Source organism: Bacillus rossius (genome assembly GCF_032445375.1).
Source record: "Bacillus rossius redtenbacheri isolate Brsri chromosome 9 unlocalized genomic scaffold, Brsri_v3 Brsri_v3_scf9_2, whole genome shotgun sequence".
Taxonomy (NCBI): domain Eukaryota; kingdom Metazoa; phylum Arthropoda; class Insecta; order Phasmatodea; family Bacillidae; genus Bacillus; species Bacillus rossius.
Window position 1 is genome coordinate 8,155,787 of NW_026962013.1, and position 21,001 is coordinate 8,176,787.

At 42.4% G+C, this 21,001-nt stretch overlaps 1 protein-coding gene across 3 annotated transcripts in view; it reads left to right on the top strand.

Moving 5' to 3' along the window:
• The window catches only part of LOC134543064 (slowpoke-binding protein), a 50,450-nt gene that overhangs the window by 10,797 nt on the left and 18,652 nt on the right, over positions 1–21,001 (top strand). For 2 of the 3 annotated variants that reach the window (XM_063387796.1, XM_063387798.1), the window contains exons 2-4: positions 9,819–9,979; positions 15,207–15,475; positions 19,696–19,877. In XM_063387796.1, coding sequence (XP_063243866.1) covers positions 9,819–9,979; positions 15,207–15,475; positions 19,696–19,877 — 612 coding nt within the window. Of the gene's footprint in view, positions 1–4,689; positions 5,036–9,818; positions 9,980–15,206; positions 15,476–19,695; positions 19,878–21,001 lie in introns of all 3 variants that reach the window. The other variant, XM_063387795.1, reaches the window with a different exon arrangement.

Sequence of the window (21,001 nt, forward strand, 5' to 3'; positions counted from 1 at the left end):
AGTTAGATTATAAAGTTTAAAAAAAAACATGCCCTAAACTGTTCGCAAAAAAAAAAACTGGCTATTTCTAGCGGAACAACACTCTGCACCGTCTGCTGAAATTAAATCCCATTGGTTGGTAGCTGGTGTGGAAGAACGCTCGTAATTAAAACATAGCGCGCAGAAAATTGAATTAGCGCGCTCTAAATGATGTTCTTCAGCATTCAATCAACTAATTACGAGCTTCATGTGTCATCACATCACGCGCAATGATATTACGTAACACACAAAAACGGCGAGCCCCTAAATTCACCATACCCCAATATTTAGGCAAAAATATCTTCGCTGAAAATAGCCTAAAACAATGACGACAATAACAACTGTTTTGCTAGTCTTTAAGGGGGTGCCTCCCATTTCAGGTCATGATTTTGTATTTATATTAATCACTGATCAACTTTTTAGACTTTTGGAATTGTTTAACTTTCACGAAATGAAAAATATATACAGATCATACTTTTTGCATAATTAGGTGCCAAAGAAACATTTTTAACGTTTTTGGGTTGTTCAAATAAGGAGAACTTAATTTATTGCAGAACTGAACCTTTTTTGGTTTAACTGCAATGCCACTGGCTAATTCATGATATGGTTTGCATTTCTATAACAAAACCCCATTTCATGTTTTTTGTCTGTCAAAATCGTAACAAATTTGAGAATTTTTAAATGCCAGGTAAAATTAATTTATATTTTCTGAAAGAAATTAAAACCGTTTCTTGAAGTAGCCAGTGGCATTGCAGTTAAACCTAAAAAGATTCTGTCCTGTAATAAATTAAATTCTCCTCATTTGTGCAATCCCAAAAACGTTAAAAATGTAACTTTGGCAGTCAATTGTGCAAAAAGTATGCGCGGTATATATATTTTTTTCATTTTGTGGAAGTTAAGCAATTGAAAAAGTCTACACGTTTATCTCTAATTGCTGTAAATATTACATCTTGACCTGAAATGGGAGGCACCCCCTTAATTAATTAAATCAGGAATAAGCAAGCGCTTATTGTCTTGCGGGAAACCTTCGTATGTGAGGTCGCTCAAGTTGCGAGTAACTTGAATGTGAAGGATTTCCTGTGAACTGACGTATCTGTGCTCACGTCTGGAATTTGCGTCCTGGCTTTAGGTGACTTAGAGTTCGCGTCAGAGTAGACTAATCCAAGCCCCGTCTACCGGCGCGGAATCCCTGGGAAAAGGACGGCGGAACTCGTCTCCTTGACCCAGCAAGTACAGCCTTGGAGAGAGTGCAACCAGAATCTCGGCGATTCGAACGCATTTTTTTCACATCTGCCGACTTCTGGATTATATCCGAATGGCAGCCTTAAAATGGCTGTTTTATAAACTCAACAAGAAACGCAAGCGTTCAAAGACACGGCAAGCAGCCATCCGAATAAAACAACTGTCGCTAACGTAGCACGAAAGTTTACAAACGTCACAAACAATACAACGTTAAATCTTGAAACCAAAGAAAGTAAAATCTCAACCTGTAGCTTCTCTTGATGATTCGTGTTTATCAAGAAAACGGGTGTAATTCTCAATAATTTGATTTGAAAGAGTTATCTTTTACTTCGAGAAAACGGAAACGTTATGCACATATAAAAAAAGGTGAGCAAGACTTTTAGTACTCTTTAGTAATGTGTTAACATCTAACCTCGGAAATGAGCAAATTCGTGTGTTCTCGTTTTGGAAATAAAGTAGGGTATATTACGAAACTAGGAGACGAACTTTAATGCACAATTCTAAAAAAGTAAGGCTTAGCGTGATAAATATATGAAAAGTATTCATTTTAGAGAAAAACGGTGAAACTTTTTCCTCTTTATATAACCTAACTATAATTCTGTTTAACAAGATGGTAATTACTTCGGGTAATTTCGGAACATTTATTATGCGATTCGTGCGCTGATGTAGGTAGGGTAGCTTTAAAAAAAGTAAAGTTAGTGCACTTGATGCGGTACAGGTACTTTCGGAACAGCTGCGATGCTTTGTTGCACATGGGGTGGGTAAGTTATATTTGCAAAGTTGACTTCATTCTGCTACTCCATGCCGTGTGACATGTCTCAATGGTCGGCGATAAAAAAAAAATCATATAGTATTTGTAAAACGAGAATTATGAAAGCACAGTATTTTTCATGTAAACTATTTAACAAGTAAGTTTGAAATAATAAATGGAAACATGCAAATTAATCCCAAGAGTCGAAAAGAATAAATAAAATTCACTTGTGGCATAAAATTAGAACAAAGGAAGGATGTGTTAAAAAGCAGGTTAGGCCTACTTTGTAAAGCTTGGTATACCAACATACAAGCTAAAACTTCAACACGCAATAATTATAAATATATTCCAGGGTAGTTTCACTATCATAAAGTTTCTTTTGGCACACCATTATATTTGTATGTAACCTGTTTTTTTTTTTTTACGAAAATGACTATGAACGTGTTTATGTCGCTACACTTAGGTCCGCCATCTCTGTCCGACACTTACGTACATCGACTCCCGACTCCCGTTCCATTTTCACGAAATTACTCCTACCAAATGCCGTATACCGAGAGCCAAGATGTTTAAACATCAAAAATAAAATCGTAGCCTTCTGTACACGTAATTTTGGCATTTTTTAAGTTTTCTGAATACCTCACTTTAATTGTAGAGAAATGCAAAAGTTGAAAGTTAATCAATGTTTGCTTTGCATTTTTGCATCTTGCTTAATTTATAAACTAGAATTTGAAAATATCGTTATTAACTTTTTGCATTTTTTACGTCGCTTGAGCAGTTTATAAACTCGGGCCTGACTCCTAGGTGTGCCGGTCTTTGGCTCATCCAACGTGTCATCCCTTCCAATCAACAAGGCTCTAAATGCCCCCGCACACGATCATTTCGGACTTACCAGTCGGAACTGCCGTGTGAGAAACAAGGACGGAGGACTGATCGGTCGGAACTGAGTTACTGACGAACTGATGGCTTCCCATCAAAACGACTTTGGGCTCGAGAGTCCTCAGTCCGAACTGCCGTGTGTGGGGACAGCGTCTAGCCAGTCCAAACTGTCTGTCCAAACAATTAGCCCATTAGTCTAGTGTCTTGGCGGACATGTTTATTTGTACACTTTAAGTTTCTTTATTATTATTATTTTTTAGAACTAAAAGTGCAACTTAAATTGCAGCATCCGAAGTTACTTCCACATTCTACGATGAAACGATACAGCCAACAGCAACAGCAACCACAGGACTGATCGTATGTGTGTGCAGAGGGCCTCAATTCAGTGGAAACTGTCAGTTCGGCCCTATCAGTTCAAACTGGGAGCGGGACTGATCGTGTGTGGTGGCCTTATGTTCGTCGTGCAGTGGGCATCGGGATGATGTCATACAGGGCAACATACTGTTAGCGAGAGGGTGTGTTACACTGGCTGTGCTGGTGTTACATATGTAACGAGAGGTTACACTGGGGTATCGACACTCGCTGAGCCAGCGGTGACATATTTACGTTCGCATACGCATTTACTTTTCTTTACTTTTCTCTCCTACGAGCACCTAACTTAATCTCGACTAAGGTAATTTTTAGATACTATTTTCCCTTTCGCCTCATGTCGACACTATCTGCACCTGCTAAGTTGCCGTAGAGCAACACTTTTCAGATGTGGGTGAGCAGCAAATAACCAACGGGGTTGATTAAAAAACACTTTAAACAGGATAAGAGGAACTCTTATTTGTTCCTGAAACTTTCTCAAAACTTAAGTCAGTTTGTCACCAACGTGCGGGAGGCGGAGAAATAACACCGCAACAACAGTTTACAATTAAATAAAAACTTCCGTGACTACTCGATGACGTGTACATTTCTTACTCTGAGTACCTGCTGTGGTTTTAAAAAACTATGTTGGCTTCCGGCTTTCGTCGGCAGGCGCAGCAGTTGCCATCTTCAGAGAAAGACTAATATCTGCAGGAACGTGGGCTGTGTGTGTCTTCAATCCCAGAATACAAGAATTGGTTAATGATTAGAATCGTGGCTTCTTAGAAATAGGTTCGTTATAATAATCCAAAAAAAAAGTCGGTTAGGTTAGTCACATAGAAACTGCGTACATCACAGTTGAATGCAACTTACTTGACCTAACCACACTGTGTTTCACTCTCGACTTGCATCCCAGAAGTAGAACCGTGGCTTTTTGAAAATAGGTTATAGTAAACCAAAGAGAAAGTTGGTTAGGTTAGTCACACACAAACAACGTACATTACAGTTGAATGCAACGTACTTAACCTAACCACACTTTGTTTCACTCTCGACTTGCATCCCAGAGATAGAATCGTGGCTTCTTGAAAAGAGAACATCGGTTAGGTTAGTTACATAGGAAATGTGTGCATTACAGTTAAGATATGGCTTTCTCAACCTAACCACACTGTGTTTCACTCTCGACTTGCATTCTAGAAGTAGAATCGTGGCTTCTTGGAAAGAGAACATCGGTTAGGTAAGTTACATAGGAAATGCGTGCATTACAGTTAAGATGTGGCTTGCTCAACCTAACCGCAATTTGTTTCACTCTCGACTTGCATCCCACAGGTAGAATCGTGGCTTCTTGGAAAGAGAACGTCGGTTGGGTTAGTTACATTGGAAATGCGTGCATTACAGTTAAGATGTGGCTTGCTCAACCTAACCGCACTTTGTTCCGCTCACGACGCGCCTCCCAGAAGCCGCGACCGGGAATCTCTCCGGCTCGGGAGCGGGAGACGGCGGACCCATGAGCCTGCAGCAGGAGAGACGCGAGGTGTCGTGGCTCGGCCTGGCTCGCTGGCTGCTGCCGCCGCCAGAGGCCAGCAGCCACGACGTGTTCAACGAGCGGCGCGCCGGCGTGGACTACGACCGCCTGCCGCGGCGCGAGTTGCGTCGCTCCCGGAGGTCGGCGCGCCGGTCCCCCGGCGGCGGCTGCGTGCGGGACCGCTGTCGCCACGACGGCGGCTGCTGCCTCGTCGGGAGGCTGGCCGGGCGCCGGCACGGCCACGCCGACCTGCCCGCCAGGGACCCCGTCCAGCCGGGGTACACCCGCCCGTGCTGTCGCCCCTGAGGTCGTGCGCCGCGCTCCACTCCTGGCGTGGGGAAACACGGGTTGTTCACACCCAAGACACGTCGACCGGTGTTTACCTTCTCGGTACTTACGTATTAACCAGTGGCGGATCTAGGATTTTGGTTTGGGAGGGGATTGACCCAGCTGAGGCTAGGCTTTATCAAGGCAAACACTAAAACAATAGTGGACCCAGATGCTTTTGGAGGGGGCTTCAGTCACTTAGCCCCCCCTCTGGATCCGCTACTGGTATTAACGCCATCGCAGCTACATTTTTGGCGGTTTTTAAGTGCCGCCAATCTACACCTAAAATGTTTTAAATTACCTGTGAATTGTTGCTGCCGCCGTCCAAAAATTTTTTTTACCCATGTATGTTTGTGTGTTTGTTTTGATGAACTTTATTCAAATAATTTGAATGGTCGATTAGGTAAGGTTAGCTACATTAAAAAAAAAAAAACTATAAAATATCTATTATGGTTGCTTAGGAATAATTTTTAAAGTGTTTTGATTTTAAATAAAAGTGTTTTTTTATTTCATGATTTGTCGCAAAAAAATTTAGGTGTAGATTGGCGGCACTTAAAAACCGCAAAATCTGTAGCTACGGTGACTTTAATACGTAAGTAGGTACCAATTTCTCTATAAACTACAATTTACCCCGCCATCTCTTGACCTCTTCGGTTCCTTCGCTTCTCTTCGATCTCTAACGACCTCGAAGTCAACACTATGTAGTTCGTTCACGTATGTTCCTTTTCCGAGCGTGTAGGGTTTTTTTTCACAGAGGACCATAACACCACATGAAAACAAACTTCTCTTTACTTGCTTGCTATACTTTGTGTAATTCGCCAACTTTTTTTTCAGTGAGGACTTAAGTTAAATAGCGCTGTGAATATGTGGCCTAAGAAAGGTGCGCTAGTTATTGGATCTCTCTTTGACCGGTGTGAACAGGGTCTACGAATGTGGCCTCTTCTTAACGGAAATAACAATCGCGCTAGTTTAGTTTCAAAACATTACAGGCGCGGTAATTGAAAGAGGGTCTCGGTTTCTTAAGTAATGCAATGTACTGTTTGGATGGATGATGGCTGTGCATTTCTTAGAGGCGACAGCACTGTCAGGTTTCCAGTCAAATTGCGCAAACGTGCAGTTAATAAGTCTATAGAGTATTCTGATGCAGCAGACTTTTGTTGGTGATGGTTATGGTGGTGGTATTGGTAATGGTGGTGTTGGCTCTGAATTGTGCAGACTCGTGTGTGATACTTGAATTGGCGTAGAAGAGAGACCTGTTCTCATGAACCTACATCATGGTGGAAGTGCTTAATTTGACAAGTAGTGACAAGGTGTATTTGAATTTAGTATTTGTGGTGTGAAATATTAAGTGGAAAATTTGTGAAGAAAATATTAACATTTTATATCGTGATGTTGAAGCAACCACATTGGAATGAATATTTGAACATGTAAAGACTAGCTGGTGGTGGTCTACTGTTGTGTGAGCTGTGTTATTACCTATCTAGTATTTCTGGTGGTGCTGGTGATATGCATTGATTTTAATGTGTAGTAGTAGAAAGAATTATAATAAATGAGTAGTCATATGTGAACAAACTATTAGATTTTATATTGGTATAAACAGTGCATGAAATGTTTAGAACATAGTAATTAAAATAATTTTTTTGTGTGTAACTCATCGATGAATAAAATCAGGGGCGCAACAACTAAATTTTCAAAAGGGGGGGGGGGGCAATATACCTTTTTATAAAGAATCATCAATCCCCCCTATTGAAGCGGGGGGTCCGGGGGTCCTCCCCCAGGAAAATTTGTATTTCAAGGTGGAAAATGGTGCTATTATCTAAAAATTGATTACACAGCTAGTGGAAATAACATATCCGACTTGTACAGCACTTTCTTTGCCCCTGTTTGCCCCCACTTCAAGGTTTCAGAGGGGGAGGGGCAAAATACCCTATCCCCCCTCCCTGTATTTCGCCCCTGAATAAAATAGAATAATAAATCACAATAAAACAAAAAAAATTGCAGTTCGAGTCAAATTCCTATACGTACGACCTTCCAAAAACTACATACATAAGTACAGCAGTCAGGTTTGTTGAGAGTATCAAATAACTGCTCCTGTATGTTAAATTACATTCTGTTGCTGACTCAGTAGTTATGCTTTTGACCCCTTGTGAGCTTTCTGGCACAAAATTATGAAGGTGGTAATAAATAATTTCAATTATTTGTTATCCTGGTATTTTTTTTCGCTTATGTAACACATGTATGTCGATGAAGGGAAATAAGGTCCGTCTACAATTGATTTGGCGTTAGAATGGTGACTTACGACATGTCAACAAACAGCACTGTCTTCAACAAAATTTGGCATTTTGAATATGAACTAATCAAACTCAATCGGGTGAAAATTGAATTCAGCATTCTATCAGAAACCTATTAGTCAACAAGGTTAGTCAAATATATGGTATTTAACATGTCAAAGGGAACTACAGTGGCTTGTTTTCGCGCGCTCTAAGGTCTCTGGGAACTATAGCTTCTTGTTTACGCTCGCTCCAAGGTCTCTGGAAACTACAGCTGCTTGTTTGCGCTCGCTCTAAGGTCTCGGGGAACTACAGCTGCTTGTTTGCGCTCGCTCTAAGGTCTCAGGGAGCTACAGATGCTTGTTTGCGAGCGCTCTAAGGTCTGTGGAAGCTACAGCTGCTTGTTTGCGCGCTCTAAGGTCTCAGGGAACTACAGCTGCTTTTTTGCGCGTGCCACAAGGTTTCGGAGAACTACAGCTGCTTGTTTGCGCGCGCTACAAGGTCTCGGGGAACTACAGCTGCTTTTTTGCGCGCGCCACAAGGTCTCGGGGAACTACAGCTGCTTTTTTGTGCTTTCTAAGGTCTCTTGGAACTACAAATGCTTGTTTGCGCGTGGTAAAAGGTCTCAGGGAACTACAGCTGCTTGTTTACGCGTGCTCAAAGCTCTCAGGGAACTACAGCTGCTTGTTTGCGCGTGCTCTAAAGTCTCTGGGAACTACAGCTGCTTGTTTGCGCTCGCTTCAAGGACTCTGGGAACTACAGCTGCTTGTTTGCGCTCGCTTCAAGGACTCGGGGAACTACAGCTGCTTTTTGTGCGCTCTAAGGTCTCTTGGAACTACAGATGCTTGTTTGCGCGTGCTCAAAGGTCTCAGGGAACTATAGCTGCTTCTTTGCGCGCGCTCTTAGGTCTCTGGGAACTACAGCTTCTTGTTTGCGCTCGCTTCAAGGACTCGGGGAACTACAGCTGCTTTTTGTGCGCGCTCTTAGGTCTCGGGGAACTACAACTGCTTGTTTGCGCGTGCTCAAAGGTCTCAGGGAACTACAGCTGCTTGTGTGCGCGCGCTCTTAGGTCTCGGGGAACTACAGCTGCTTGTTTGCGCGCGCTCTTATGTCTCGGGGAACTACAGATGCTTGTTTGCGTGCGGTCAAAGGTCTCAGGGAACTACAGCTGCTTGTTTTCGCGCACTCCAAGGTCTCGGGGGAACTACAGCTGCTTGTTTGCGCGTGCTCAAAGGTCTCAGGGAACTACAGCTGCTTGTTTGCGCGCGCTCTTAGGTCTCGGGGAATTACAACTGCTTGTTTGCGCGCGGCCAAAGGTCTAAGGGAACTACAGCTGCTTGTTTGCGCGTGCTCAAAGGTCTCAGGGAACTACAGATGCTTGTTTGCGCACGCTCTAAAGTCTCTGGGAACTACAACTTCTTGTTTGCGCTCGCTTCAAGGACTCGGGGGAACTACAGCTGCTTTTTGTGCGCTCTAAGGTCTCTTGGAACTACAGATGCTTGTTTGCGCGTGCTCAAAGGTCTCAGGGAACTACAGCTGCTTGTTTGCGCGCGCTCTTAGGTCTCGGGGAACTACAGCTGCTTGTTTGCGCGCACTCTTAGGTCTCGGGGAAATACAGCTGCTTGTTTGCGCGCGCTCTTAGGTCTCGGGGAATTAAAGCTGCTTTTTTGCGCGTGCTCAAAGGTCTCAGGGAACTACAGCTGATTGTTTGCGTGCGCTCTAAGGTCTCTGGGAACTGCAGCTGCTTGTTTGCGCGCGCTCTTAGGTCTCGGGGAACTACAGCTGCTTGTTTGCGCGCGCTCTTAGGTCTCGGGGAACTACAGCTGCTTGTTTGCTTGCGCTCTAAGGTGTCTGGTAACTACGACTGCTTGTTTGCGCGTGCTCCAAAGTCTCTGGGAACTATAGCTGCTTGTTTGCGCGTGCTCAATGGTCTCAGGGAACTACAGCTGCTTGTTTGCGCGCACTCTTAAGTCTCGGGGAAATACAGCTGCTTGTTTGCGCGCGCTCTTAGGTCTCGGGGAACTACAGCTGCTTGTTTGCTTGCGCTCTAAGGTGTCTGGTAACTACGACTGCTTGTTTGCGCGTGCTCCAAAGTCTCTGGGAACTATAGCTGCTTGTTTGCGCGCGCTCTAAGGTCTCAGGGAACTACAGCTGCTTGTTTGCGCGCACTCTTAGGTCTCGGGGAAATACAGCTGCTTGTTTGCGCGCGCTCTTAGGTCTCTGGGAACTATAGCTGCTTGTTTGCGCGCGCTCTAAGGTCTCAGGGAACTACAGCTGCTTGTTTGCGCGCGCTCTTAGGTCTCGGGGAACTACAGCTGCTTGTTTGCGCGTGCTCAATGGTCTCAGGGAACTACAGCTGCTTGTTTGCGCGCACTCTTAGGTCTCGGGGAACTACAGCTGCTTGTTTACGCGCGCTCCAAGTTTTCGGCCAGTGACTTGCAGCGGCCCTGCTGTCGTGTTGCAGGCATGGCGGGCGCTACCAGTACACAGCGCTGGAGCCCGACTCCAGCGCCCAGGAGCGCGTCGAGATGGAGCGGAAGGCACGGGAGCGCGCCCAGAACGCTTGCCTGCACTACTTGCATGCGCGCCCACGCTACACGTTGCTGCACCACCTCAACGACATCGGTCAGTTCCTCTGGCGTCGCGGATGTCTTATTTTTTCTGTCATGTCTTTATTTAATATATTTTTCTTAACCTCGCATAAACAACTATATATCATACATCACTCAAAAAGTGTTTGTCGCTATCTGTATTTCTAGACTTTTTTTCAAACACTGAATTGTAATACACATTTTATTACACCTAACTAGAACAAAGACAGTAATCTGTAAATCGTATATATCATGCCTGGAAGTTAACTGTAAAGTGCAGAATATTACAGTACTGTAATTTGACTTCTATTTTGTGTGTGTGAAATTTTTGAGTGCTGTATGACAGCACAAATACAAGCTTATTTATTTTATTATAATCTTGCAATAAAAAAAAATTATATTCAATATCTTGGCTTTATCAATTTCTGCTTTAACATTTTTTTTGTTCCAAATTCTCGCTTGATAGTGCGAACGTTAAAGTTTGTAAAGCTTTCATACCTTGTTAGTCTTGATATTTCTCAACACTTTCCTGTCTTTAACATTTGGGAGAATGTTGCTGAATATATAACTTGTGTAATTACATATAGGGTAATAGTTAACTAAAGGATTTTAATTTTACATTTTATGCGCTGTCGACCATATTGTACAATACGACAGTTGTACCTACTGCAAGTTGAGGCTGAACATGGAACAATCAGATATCAGATATTATACATCTTAATTAACAGGAAACGAATATTGCCTTCGAATGTCCCCAGTGAGATTGTTTAGTTTATTTAGTTTTAAAGAACATGTTTTGCAAGCTTTGGCCAATATTTTAAGTAGGTGCCAAAATCCATCTCACGAGACTGTAACATTGTTAAGCTTACAGCTCAATACTTTACAATTTAAATATTTAAAACTCTAAATTTGGTTTTCACGGCTGCTGTGGTTCTGGGGTCGAATTTTTTGGTTGCACTTCTGGCATCTTCGTATTTTAGAATTATTTCTTAGTTTGTCTCCCACAAAGTATACCATATAAAGTTAGGGGAAATTCTTCGTTCAGTTCCAGCCGTTGCTGTAGATATTTTCTCCTTCTGAGTGATCGCAATAAGCTACTTTTAATTTGTTGTGATTAACTGTGGTTTTCTATTCTTGCGATAAGAAAAACTAAATTTTTATTTACGACGGGCGTGTAGGAATTGGTTTTGCTGAAAGAGTTCCGTTTAATGACTGTGAAGTTATTGTGTATTTCTATTGCGTGGATCTAGATTGTTCATAACAATCTTAAGTCAACCATTTTTACTAAGGTAACTGATTTTTTTTAACAGTTTAATTCTCCTTCCAGCATACTGGCAGTCTTATAGTAGACAAAGACCTCCTTAAATATTTTATTCAGGTGGAGCTAATGAGATCTACTTAGTTCGCAACGAAAAAAGTTAAAGTTTGAACTGCTTTCTTACACGTTTCGAATGTGACTCGGTCAGCTACGCCTGGAACGTAAAACAAAGAGACTGCTGCCACGGAAACTTTAGTCCCAGGTGGCTAGATGCTTGACTTTTGGCATTCTTACAGCGCGTGACTACGTACATGGGGGAAAGGTTGGTGGGTCGGAGACATTTTTTTGGTTGTAAAGGTCATCCTGTAGTTGAGGTTGCAAGGTCGCTGCAACACAGAAGGCCATGAGTAAAGAAAAATATATACATAAACTTGAATTACAGCATTTGTTTCTGGTACAGGACGTTGTCTGAAGTAAAATTCGTCCATTTTTAATAATATGGCCGTAAGATTTTTTAAAGTGGAGCATGGAAATTGCTAATGATTTTCATTCGTTATTATATTTGAATTTTTTTTTGTTTCATGCAATGATGATACAGATGTCAGTTTTGTGAATGTTATTCCATTGTAAAATTGAACACCAAACATAACCGATTATATTTACTTTTTTTTAGTTACTTACCTTACACTTTTAAGGTAATTTATAAAAACTTTAGTTTTATTGCTTCATTAGTCAGTAAGTTAATTATTCACTTATTAATTGGGATATTTCCATTACTACTAACCTATTTGTTAATGTTTCACTTATTTTAGCTCTTTATTAGTATGTCGACCTGTTTATTTACAACGTATTTACTTACTCCTTTCTTTCCTCACTTGCGTTCTTTACGAACTGCTTTTGTTTTACCTTTTCTTGAGATAACTTCTTGTGTACTAAATTAATCATTTCTTTTTACACGTGGTTACTTTAGTCTTCAGTCATTTCATTCTTCATTGCCACTTTCATCGCATTTATAAGTAACATGTTTACGGTTTTTTTCCCCTTGATTTACTTAGCTTAGTCACTTGGTAAAATCTTCGGCTCACATTTGGGAGGGGAACACCACATAACTTAGAAAGTCACAAATTAGAACTTTCATAACTTAGAAAACTTGGAAAAATCTACGTAACTTAGAAACACACAACTTAGAAACACACAGAAACTTAGAAAGATCATAACTTAGAAATACGTAACTTAGAAACACGCAATGCAGAACCACACAACTTAGAAACGTCATAATGTAGAAAGTTATAACTTAGAACTGCCATAACTGAGAAAGTTCTAAGTTGTGTGTTTCTAAGTTGTGTGTTTCTAAGTTGTGTGTTTCTAAGTTGTGTGTTTCTAAGTTGTGTGTTTCTAAGTTGTGTGTTTCTAAGTTGTGTGTTTCTAAGTTGTGTGTTTCTAAGTTGTGTGTTTCTAAGTTGTGTGTTTCTAAGTTGTGTGTTTCTAAGTTATGACAGCGCCCCATTTGGGAGTACCCGGGTGCTGCTACCGACCAAGCCATGCTTTTATAACATCTTTCCAAACAAATACTGGAGTTGTTACTTTCAACAGGTCGCGTCAAATACCTTCCTTGATTCCTCTACGCTGTGTTCATCTGTTGTCAGTGAGTACCGCTGTTCACGTGACGTACAGCCACCACCAAAATAAATCTCATCATTGCTTGTTTTTTACCTCGGTGCGTCTTCGCCAATTCATTCACTTACTTACGAATGAAAACTAAAGAGTGGCGGGAAGGGCAGACAGCTGAAGGAGCGCAGGAGAGAGGAGAAGAATAGAACAGGGTGAATGAGGATGAATGGTGGTGTGACAAGAGGAAGATGGAGGTTTGCTGAGTTACTTACAGCCTTCCTTACATTTCTTCCTCGGCTGCCCACCTAGTCTCCGTTATAGAAGTACTTTTTTTTTATGTTTCACATACATTTATTTTATATCGAAGGCTTTCAGTGGCCAAGTCACTAAGGGCCGTATTCCAAGACACAAAAATAAGGGTTTAGGTGTTGAATATGCAATACCTGTACCCTAACCATATTCCAAGTGCACGATAGGACACGGCCAGTCCCTTATTTTTAGGGCACTGATTTTTGGTGTCCTTTCTGTTGCCTATTTGATCCATAACTGTATATATATTTTTTCCTTTTTAATGAACTTTAACGGAACTTTTACGATTACAATTTCCCCCCTAATATCTTAAAAAACAGCAAACATAAATACGGCCAAAAATTCATCGTTTATTCTTGTACAACCAAAATTAAATATTTTATTTCACATTATAATTCCATAGTTTTAAAAAATAAGCTAAAATTACGATGGATTCCACGAAGTACAACTGTTTATAGCCTCGCACAAGTCCTCGTTTATTAAAACGGCTGCCGATCTGATACCTCACAGGGGTTCAGTTAGGACACGTTTTGGAATATCACTCGAGAGTTAAGGTACGGCAGTTGCCCAACAAGGCAGTGCATATTCGCTACCTTACTCAAACGTCTTGGAATACCGCCCTAACTGCTTATTGGCTCCAGGTGTGTAGCTATGCACGTGCAAAATGGTTGTTGTTGCCGATGATTGAGTACGCCATGTTGTGGTACCAGTTGCGCCGATTACCCAGCTGTCGTTTGCGAAGCATCACACGGATGTTTGTTTCACGAACACTTGACGACCAACGTGAAGTTGTTTCAACGCCAAACTGTAACTCAACCTGTCATGCTGGAGTCCCAGCAGCGCGACGGTTAAACACAAAATGACGCGATGCGACAGAAAAAATACCGCGTTATTGCCAAGATCCAAGTTAAAAAAACAAAGACTGTAAATACGTGTTTGTTTTTTTGGCGATCACCTATACACTACAAATACTTCAGCAATCAATTATTACAAGTTTTTTTTATTAAAATCTGCGTGTTACAGATGAATATGTTTAATCCAAATTTAACGTTTATTCGTGTAAAACAAATTTAATGATGTCGCAGATCCACATACGACAGCAATCAATTATTACATTTTTTTTTAAATCGATGTATTTCAGATGAATATGTTTAATTCAAATTTAGGGTTTATTCGGGGGGGAGGGGGGAGGAATGACTACGCGTGTAAAACATTTGTATGATTCCACAGATCAAATCAGTTAACAAAAGTTTCTTTTAAAACACGCGTGACGCGATGCAAATATAAACACTTGTGCTGTTCCCGCGGATCTGGTCGCGCGGACGTGAAAGATGTCGTAAGGTTTTTTTACGCGTCTGTCGCGTCGCGTCTGTCGCGTCGCGTCTGTCGCGTCGCGTCTGTCGCGTCCTGTCTGTCGCGTCGCGTCTGTCGCGTCGCGTCTGTCGCGTCGCGTCTGTCGCGTCGCGTCTGTCGCGTCCTGTCTGTCGCGTCGCGTCTGTCGCGTCGCGTCTGTCGCGTCGCGTCTGTCGCGTCGCGTCTGTCGCGTCGCGTCTGTCGCGTCGCGTCTGTCGCGTCGCGTCTGTCGCGTCGCGTCTGTCGCGTCGCGTCTGTCGCGTCGCGTCTGTCGCGTCGCGTCTGTCGCGTCGCGTCTGTCGCGTCGCGTCTGTCGCGTCGCGTCTGTCGCGTCGCGTCTGTCGCGTCGCGTCTGTCGCGTCGCGTCTGTCGCGTCACGTCTGTCGCGTCCTGTCTGTCGCGTCGCGTCTGTCGCGTCGCGTCTGTCGCGTCGCGTCTGTCGCGTCGCGTCTGTCGCGTCCTGTCTGTCGCGTCCTGTCTGTCGCGTACTGTCTGTCGCGTCGCCTCTGTCGCGTCGCGTCTGTCGCGTCGCCTCTGTCGCGTCGCGTCTGTCGCGTCGCGTCTGTCGCGTCGCGTCTGTCGCGTCGCGTCTGTCGCGTCGCGTCTGTCGCGTCGCGTCTGTCGCGTCGCGTCTGTCGCGTCGCGTCTGTCGCGTCGCGTCTGTCGCGTCCTGTCTGTCGCGCCCTGTCTGTCGCGCCGCGGCTGTAGCAAGGCGATGTCGGCGGCGCAGGGTCGCGCGTGGACAAGCACTGGTTCGTGGTGCGCGACACCTCGGTGAAGACGGAGCGCCTGCTGACGCTGGTGCCCCGCGGCGCCGGCTGCCCCATCCGCTGCGACGCCGGCACCCGGGACACCATCCTGGGGCTGTTCCTCGCGCTGCAGCACCCCTACATCTACCCCGTGCTGGACCTCGACTTCCGCGACGTGGGCTCGCAGACGTACGTGATCCTGGTGCTGCCCTTCAACAACAAGGGCAGCCTCAAGGACCTCATCTACAAGGTCAGCGGTGGGCGGGGTCGTTTAACAACACGCTGCAGTTGGATGAGTTCAAGCGCGGCTCCAGAAGGGGGGCGGTGGTGTGCGATAGCCCCTCCCGAGACCAATTTTATTGATCAGTGTATATTTATGTTTACTTAAATACTTAATTTCACATGTCAAGCTTTTATCTCATCAAAAGTTGCATGGAGCTACTAAGGTTCTGTATTTGAAACCTGTAATTTGTAAATAATATTCCAAGGCCAATATCTGACCACTTTCATTTTTTGCAACTACGACCTTTCTTTGTGCGATAGCCCCTCCCGAAAAGTCATCCTGAAGCCGCCATTGGATGAGTTACTTTGTTTCAATGTTGAATTTTTTAATGTGATAGTGTTTTCAGATTTACCGTTAGGAATGAAACTCACGCTAACGATTCTAGAAAGCGCCCACCTTTTACCTTAGTTTCTCCGCTATCTAATGTTGTGATTACCACTCGAATCTCATAGCTGCCCCGTGCACGACGAGAAGACTGCGCGCCAGTCCAGAGGAGACACCGCGCTAGAAGCACCAGCGAGCGTCGCGCTTATCATCCCGCCTCACTGACACACGTACACCCCTTGCTAGGCGACGCCTTTGATTGGACAACCCTGTCGCACTGTCAAAACTTCAGCTACTTGGTCAGATAATGTTGGAGGGTTACGATGATACAGAAAACGGTCATGTTTATTCTACGATATGTTGGATGGTTGGCGAAATCAGCCAGCCAGAAACACTCCCAAGCGAAAGCAGAGACAGTGTGCGTTACCATTTCGGCGAATATTTGAAATGGTGAAGAACACTTGGAAATTAAAGACGTAATGAATATTTAGTAAAGTTATAAATGTCATACGTAAAGTTATTTGTCTGTAAAATGTGAATTTTTTGTGTATAACTTGAAAAGATCTCGGAAAATTGAATTTATCATGCAACGAGTATTATTAATATTATTAAAAGTAACATTTTTAAGACGTAAAGAAATGCGTAAAAACTCTTAATGATATATATTTCTTTACAGCATTGTATTGCATAATTTTTTATTTAAAAGTAAACCCTTAGATTAAAATTGTAGCTAGCTGAGTCCATAAATTCTGATGTGTGAAAAATATTACAATATTTTTGAAGTTATACTTTCAACTTTATTTGATGAAAGATATTGAAGTCACGTTTGGTTTCAATTTACGTTGTTTTCAAAGCTGGCGAAAAAATTGTACCATGTGGCATGGGTTGTAACAATAATATATCACGAATATTTATGATAAATTCCTGTACTTCCAGGAATGTGTATTTTTAGTGCTTAGTAAAGTGCGCGTAATAGTTTTGGGAAAGGTAGTTAACTAATGGGACAAGGATTTGTTATAAATGGGTTTGCAAATGATCTTTATTATCAGTTCATGAGTTTCGTACTTTGATTGCTATTTCTAATGACAGTTCATTCTTTTTTTTTTGCCACCCCTCGATCAGCCTAACGAAAATAAAAATGGGGGTGCCAAAAGTTGCAATAAAGAACAATGAACACAAGTTTCATGAGCGCGCAATTATTGACATTCATGGTAGTTACTTCGTTGTGCACGGCAACCGCTCTAGCGATAAACAGAAGCATTTCCAGACATATGTTCATTGTACTTTAGACACATTGTGTATTAAACGTTTCTAACTGGAAACACAAATGCATTGAGATCAACTTCCCCTGGACATCGACGTCATGAAAGACGATGGAAGGAGATGAGATGCTAATGGAGCTTTGATGGAATAAATGAGTTAAGCTGGGGAGGGGGGGAAACAGGAGTACCCCGAGAAAACCACACCAACCATAGCAACTTCCGCAAAGTGTATGTATATGTAAGTTAATTCAGCCACATCTCATCTGTCAGAAGTTGGATTGAATAGACGAGAATAATAGGTTGATATTGGGTAAATATGTATAGGGCTGTATAACTAATATAACTTTTTAAAAAATGCCACAATATTATTTATATATTTGACAACAGTAAAAACCTTTTGATTTAAGCATTTAGGATTTAATAAACGAAAAAATTAATTGTATCCAATTTTTTTTTTTTTTAACTTCCAGAGTCTAAATTTCAATTCGTATTTTACTGCAAAACATTTTTGTTGCCTTGCTATATTTTCACTTAATTTTTGATGTTTATGATTTTTTTTTAAGCAGCAATTGGCCCCAGTTATTTTCAGTATGAATCAAAATAGTGTGCAGAACCATACCACCAAAAAAAAAAATTATTGGGCTGAATTTGAGGTAATTTTGTTTGTGTGCTTGTTTGTGGTTAAACATTTTTTCTTAAATTTGAGACATAGTGGACTCGCAAAAAATATATATATATATATATATATATATATATATATATAATGCATATTTTTAGGATAGAAAAAAAATATTGTGCGAGTCTTTCATTGCTCTTCAGTGATGTGTAAACATCTAACTTCTGTGACGAGCAAATTCGCGTGTTCTCATGTTGCAAATAAACTGGCGAAACGAAACTCGGGACACGAAACTTAACGTAGAATTCTTCAAAATAGTGCCGAGCGCGATAAATATACCAAAATTGGTGTTTTGAACTACGTTTATTGACGCGAGAATCACGCGTAGTCACCGCACCTGCCGGAGCAGTTACGTCGACTATCAAACCATTCAATTATGCAAAGTGTTAAGGTTAAACTATATAATGAAACGGCTCCGATAATAGCGAAAAAAAATATTAAACTCTGGCTTTAGGTGCTGGTCTTGTTAAATTTCAATTAAACAGTTAATTATATTATAAAGTTTCCCTTCGGATTTGTGAATTTTCCCTTTGGCTTTGTGAACATTTCCCTTTGGCTTTGTGAACTTTCCCTTTGGCTTTGTGAACTTTCCCTTTGGCTTTGTGAACTTTCCCTTTGGCTTTGTGAACTTTCCCTTTGGCTTTGTGAACTTTCCCTTTGGCTTTGTGAACTTTAACCTTTGGCTTTGTGAACTTTAACCTTTGGCTTTGTGAACTTTAACCTTTGGCTTTGTGAACTTTAACCTTTGGCTTTGTGAACTTTAACCTTTGGCTTTGTGAACTTTAACCTTTGGCCTTGCGAACTTTAACCTTTGGCCGTGCGAACTTTAACCTTTGGCCGTGCGAACTTTAACCTTTGGCCGTGCGAACTTTAACCTTTGGCCGTGCGAACTTTAACCTTTGGCCGTGCGAACTTTAACCTTTGGCCGTGCGAACTTTAACCTTTGGCCGTGTGAACTTTAACCTTTGGCCTTGTGAACTTTAACCTTTGGCCTTGTGAACTTTAACCTTTGGCCTTGTGAACTTTAACCTTTGGCCTTGTGAACTTTAACCTTTGGCCTTGTGAACTTTAACCTTTGGCCTTGTGAACTTTAACCTTTGGCCTTGTGAACTTTAACCTTTGGCCTTGTGAACTTTAACCTTTGGCCTTGTGAACTTTAACCTTTGGCCTTGTGAACTTTAACCTTTGGCCTTGTGAACTTTAACCTTTGGCCTTGTGAACTTTAACCTTTGGCCTTGTGAACTTTAACCTTTGGCCTTGTGAACTTTAACCTTTGGCCTTGTGAACTTTAACCTTTGGCCTTGTGAACTTTAACCTTTGGCCTTGTGAACTTTAACCTTTGGCCTTGTGAACTTTAACCTTTGGCCTTGTGAACTTTAACCTTTGGCCTTGTGAACTTTAACCTTTGGCCTTGTGAACTTTAACCTTTGGCCTTGTGAACTTTAACCTTTGGCCTTGTGAACTTTGGCCTTGTGAACTTTAACCTTTGGCCTTGTGAACTTTAACCTTTGGCCTTGTGAACTTTAACCTTTGGCCTTGTGAACTTTAACCTTTGGCCTTGTGAACTTTAACCTTTGGCCTTGTGAACTTTAACCTTTGGCCTTGTGAACTTTAACCTTTGGCCTTGTGAACTTTAACCTTTGGCCTTGTGAACTTTAACCTTTGGCCTTGTGAACTTTAACCTTTGGCCTTGTGAATTTTAACCTTTGGCCTTGTGAATTTTAACCTTTGGCCTTGTGAACTTTCCCTTTGGCTTTGCGAACTTTAGTTCGCGCCGTCCGCCACAAACGGTGACACCGTTTAGGTGGTCACGCGTTTTCTTTCCGTTCACGAAATTCCCCAATGAAAACTTGTCAGCAGTACGGAGCATGAAGCGTGTCGGCTCGTCATGAAGGGGGTGACGGCGGTGGGGGGGATGTCCGCAGAGCCGCTGGCAGGACGACTGGGGGCAGAAGTACGGCCAGCGCAGCGCCGGCCTGCCCTTGTCCCAGGTGCAGCGCCTGGGCAGGCAGATCCTGGAGGCGCTGCTGTTCCTCAAGGACCGCGGCTTCCCGCCCTGCGGCCACGTGCACTCGGGCAACATCATCCTGCAGAACGGCGTGGCCAGGTACCTGTCTCTTGCACAAACAACCATCACCCCACACCTTATCATCAAAAACAACCATCGTCCACAGATTTTCAGTAAAAAAACAACCATAATCCACAGATTTTCAGGAAAACCAACCATCGTCCACAGATTTACAGCAAAAACAACCATCGCCCACATATTTTCGGCATAAAACAACCATCGTCCACATATTCTCAGCAAAAAACAACTATCGTCCACATATTTTCGGCATAAAACAACCATAGTCCACATATTTTCAGCAAAAAACAACCATTGTCCACATATTTTCAGCAAAAAATTACAATTGTCCACACATTATCTTCAATAGCAAAGGTAAGTTTTTTTATTTATATGTTGGCTATACTTTACATGTTACCACAACCCATTTACTTGACACTTAGTTTTGGTTTTCAACTGCTTTCCTGTATCAATTGATCAATGAACAATATTGTTTACATTTTTGTACACTTACACGATTTTTTTTGGCAAAAACAATATTAGTCCAGAATTAAAATGTTTTCAAGCTTAATTGCGTAACCATATATGTATATTAATGATGATTAAATCATCAAATATGAGAAATAGACTTTCACATCATTGAAGTACCAATGGGGAAAGGAGAAACAGTTTCGCTTCTCCTGAAAAGGGGTATCAGGAACATTGGTGCTTCCGTCCCACATAGTCCATGCTGCGTCAGAAGATGGAGCATGCAGGAACTTCTGTGCAGGGACTGAGTCTTTGAACAGAGGTCGCGTTTCTTCCCGGTAGAGATCAGAGACAGGCTCTTTGCCTTCTCTCACTCTCTTCTCAGCCGCCACTCTATGGATTCGGACTTCCGTTTTGCCGACGTTTGTTTGCACTTGCGATTGCTTGCTAAATTTCGTGCCATTTTTGTCGCTAACTGTCATCTACACTTCTCTCTCTTCTCTTGAACACAAAGCCAAGTATCCTTATTATTTCTATGTTGATATTCTTTGAACAAAGCTCACTGATTGCCCTTTTTCCGTCTAGGTCGTGATCAACTGTTCCATCACGAAGTGGATGCCTATTACCTAACCAGCTTCCCTGGTAATTAGGATAACAAATGTGTAGGATTGAAGGTCATGCAGTGGGAGTCATACGGG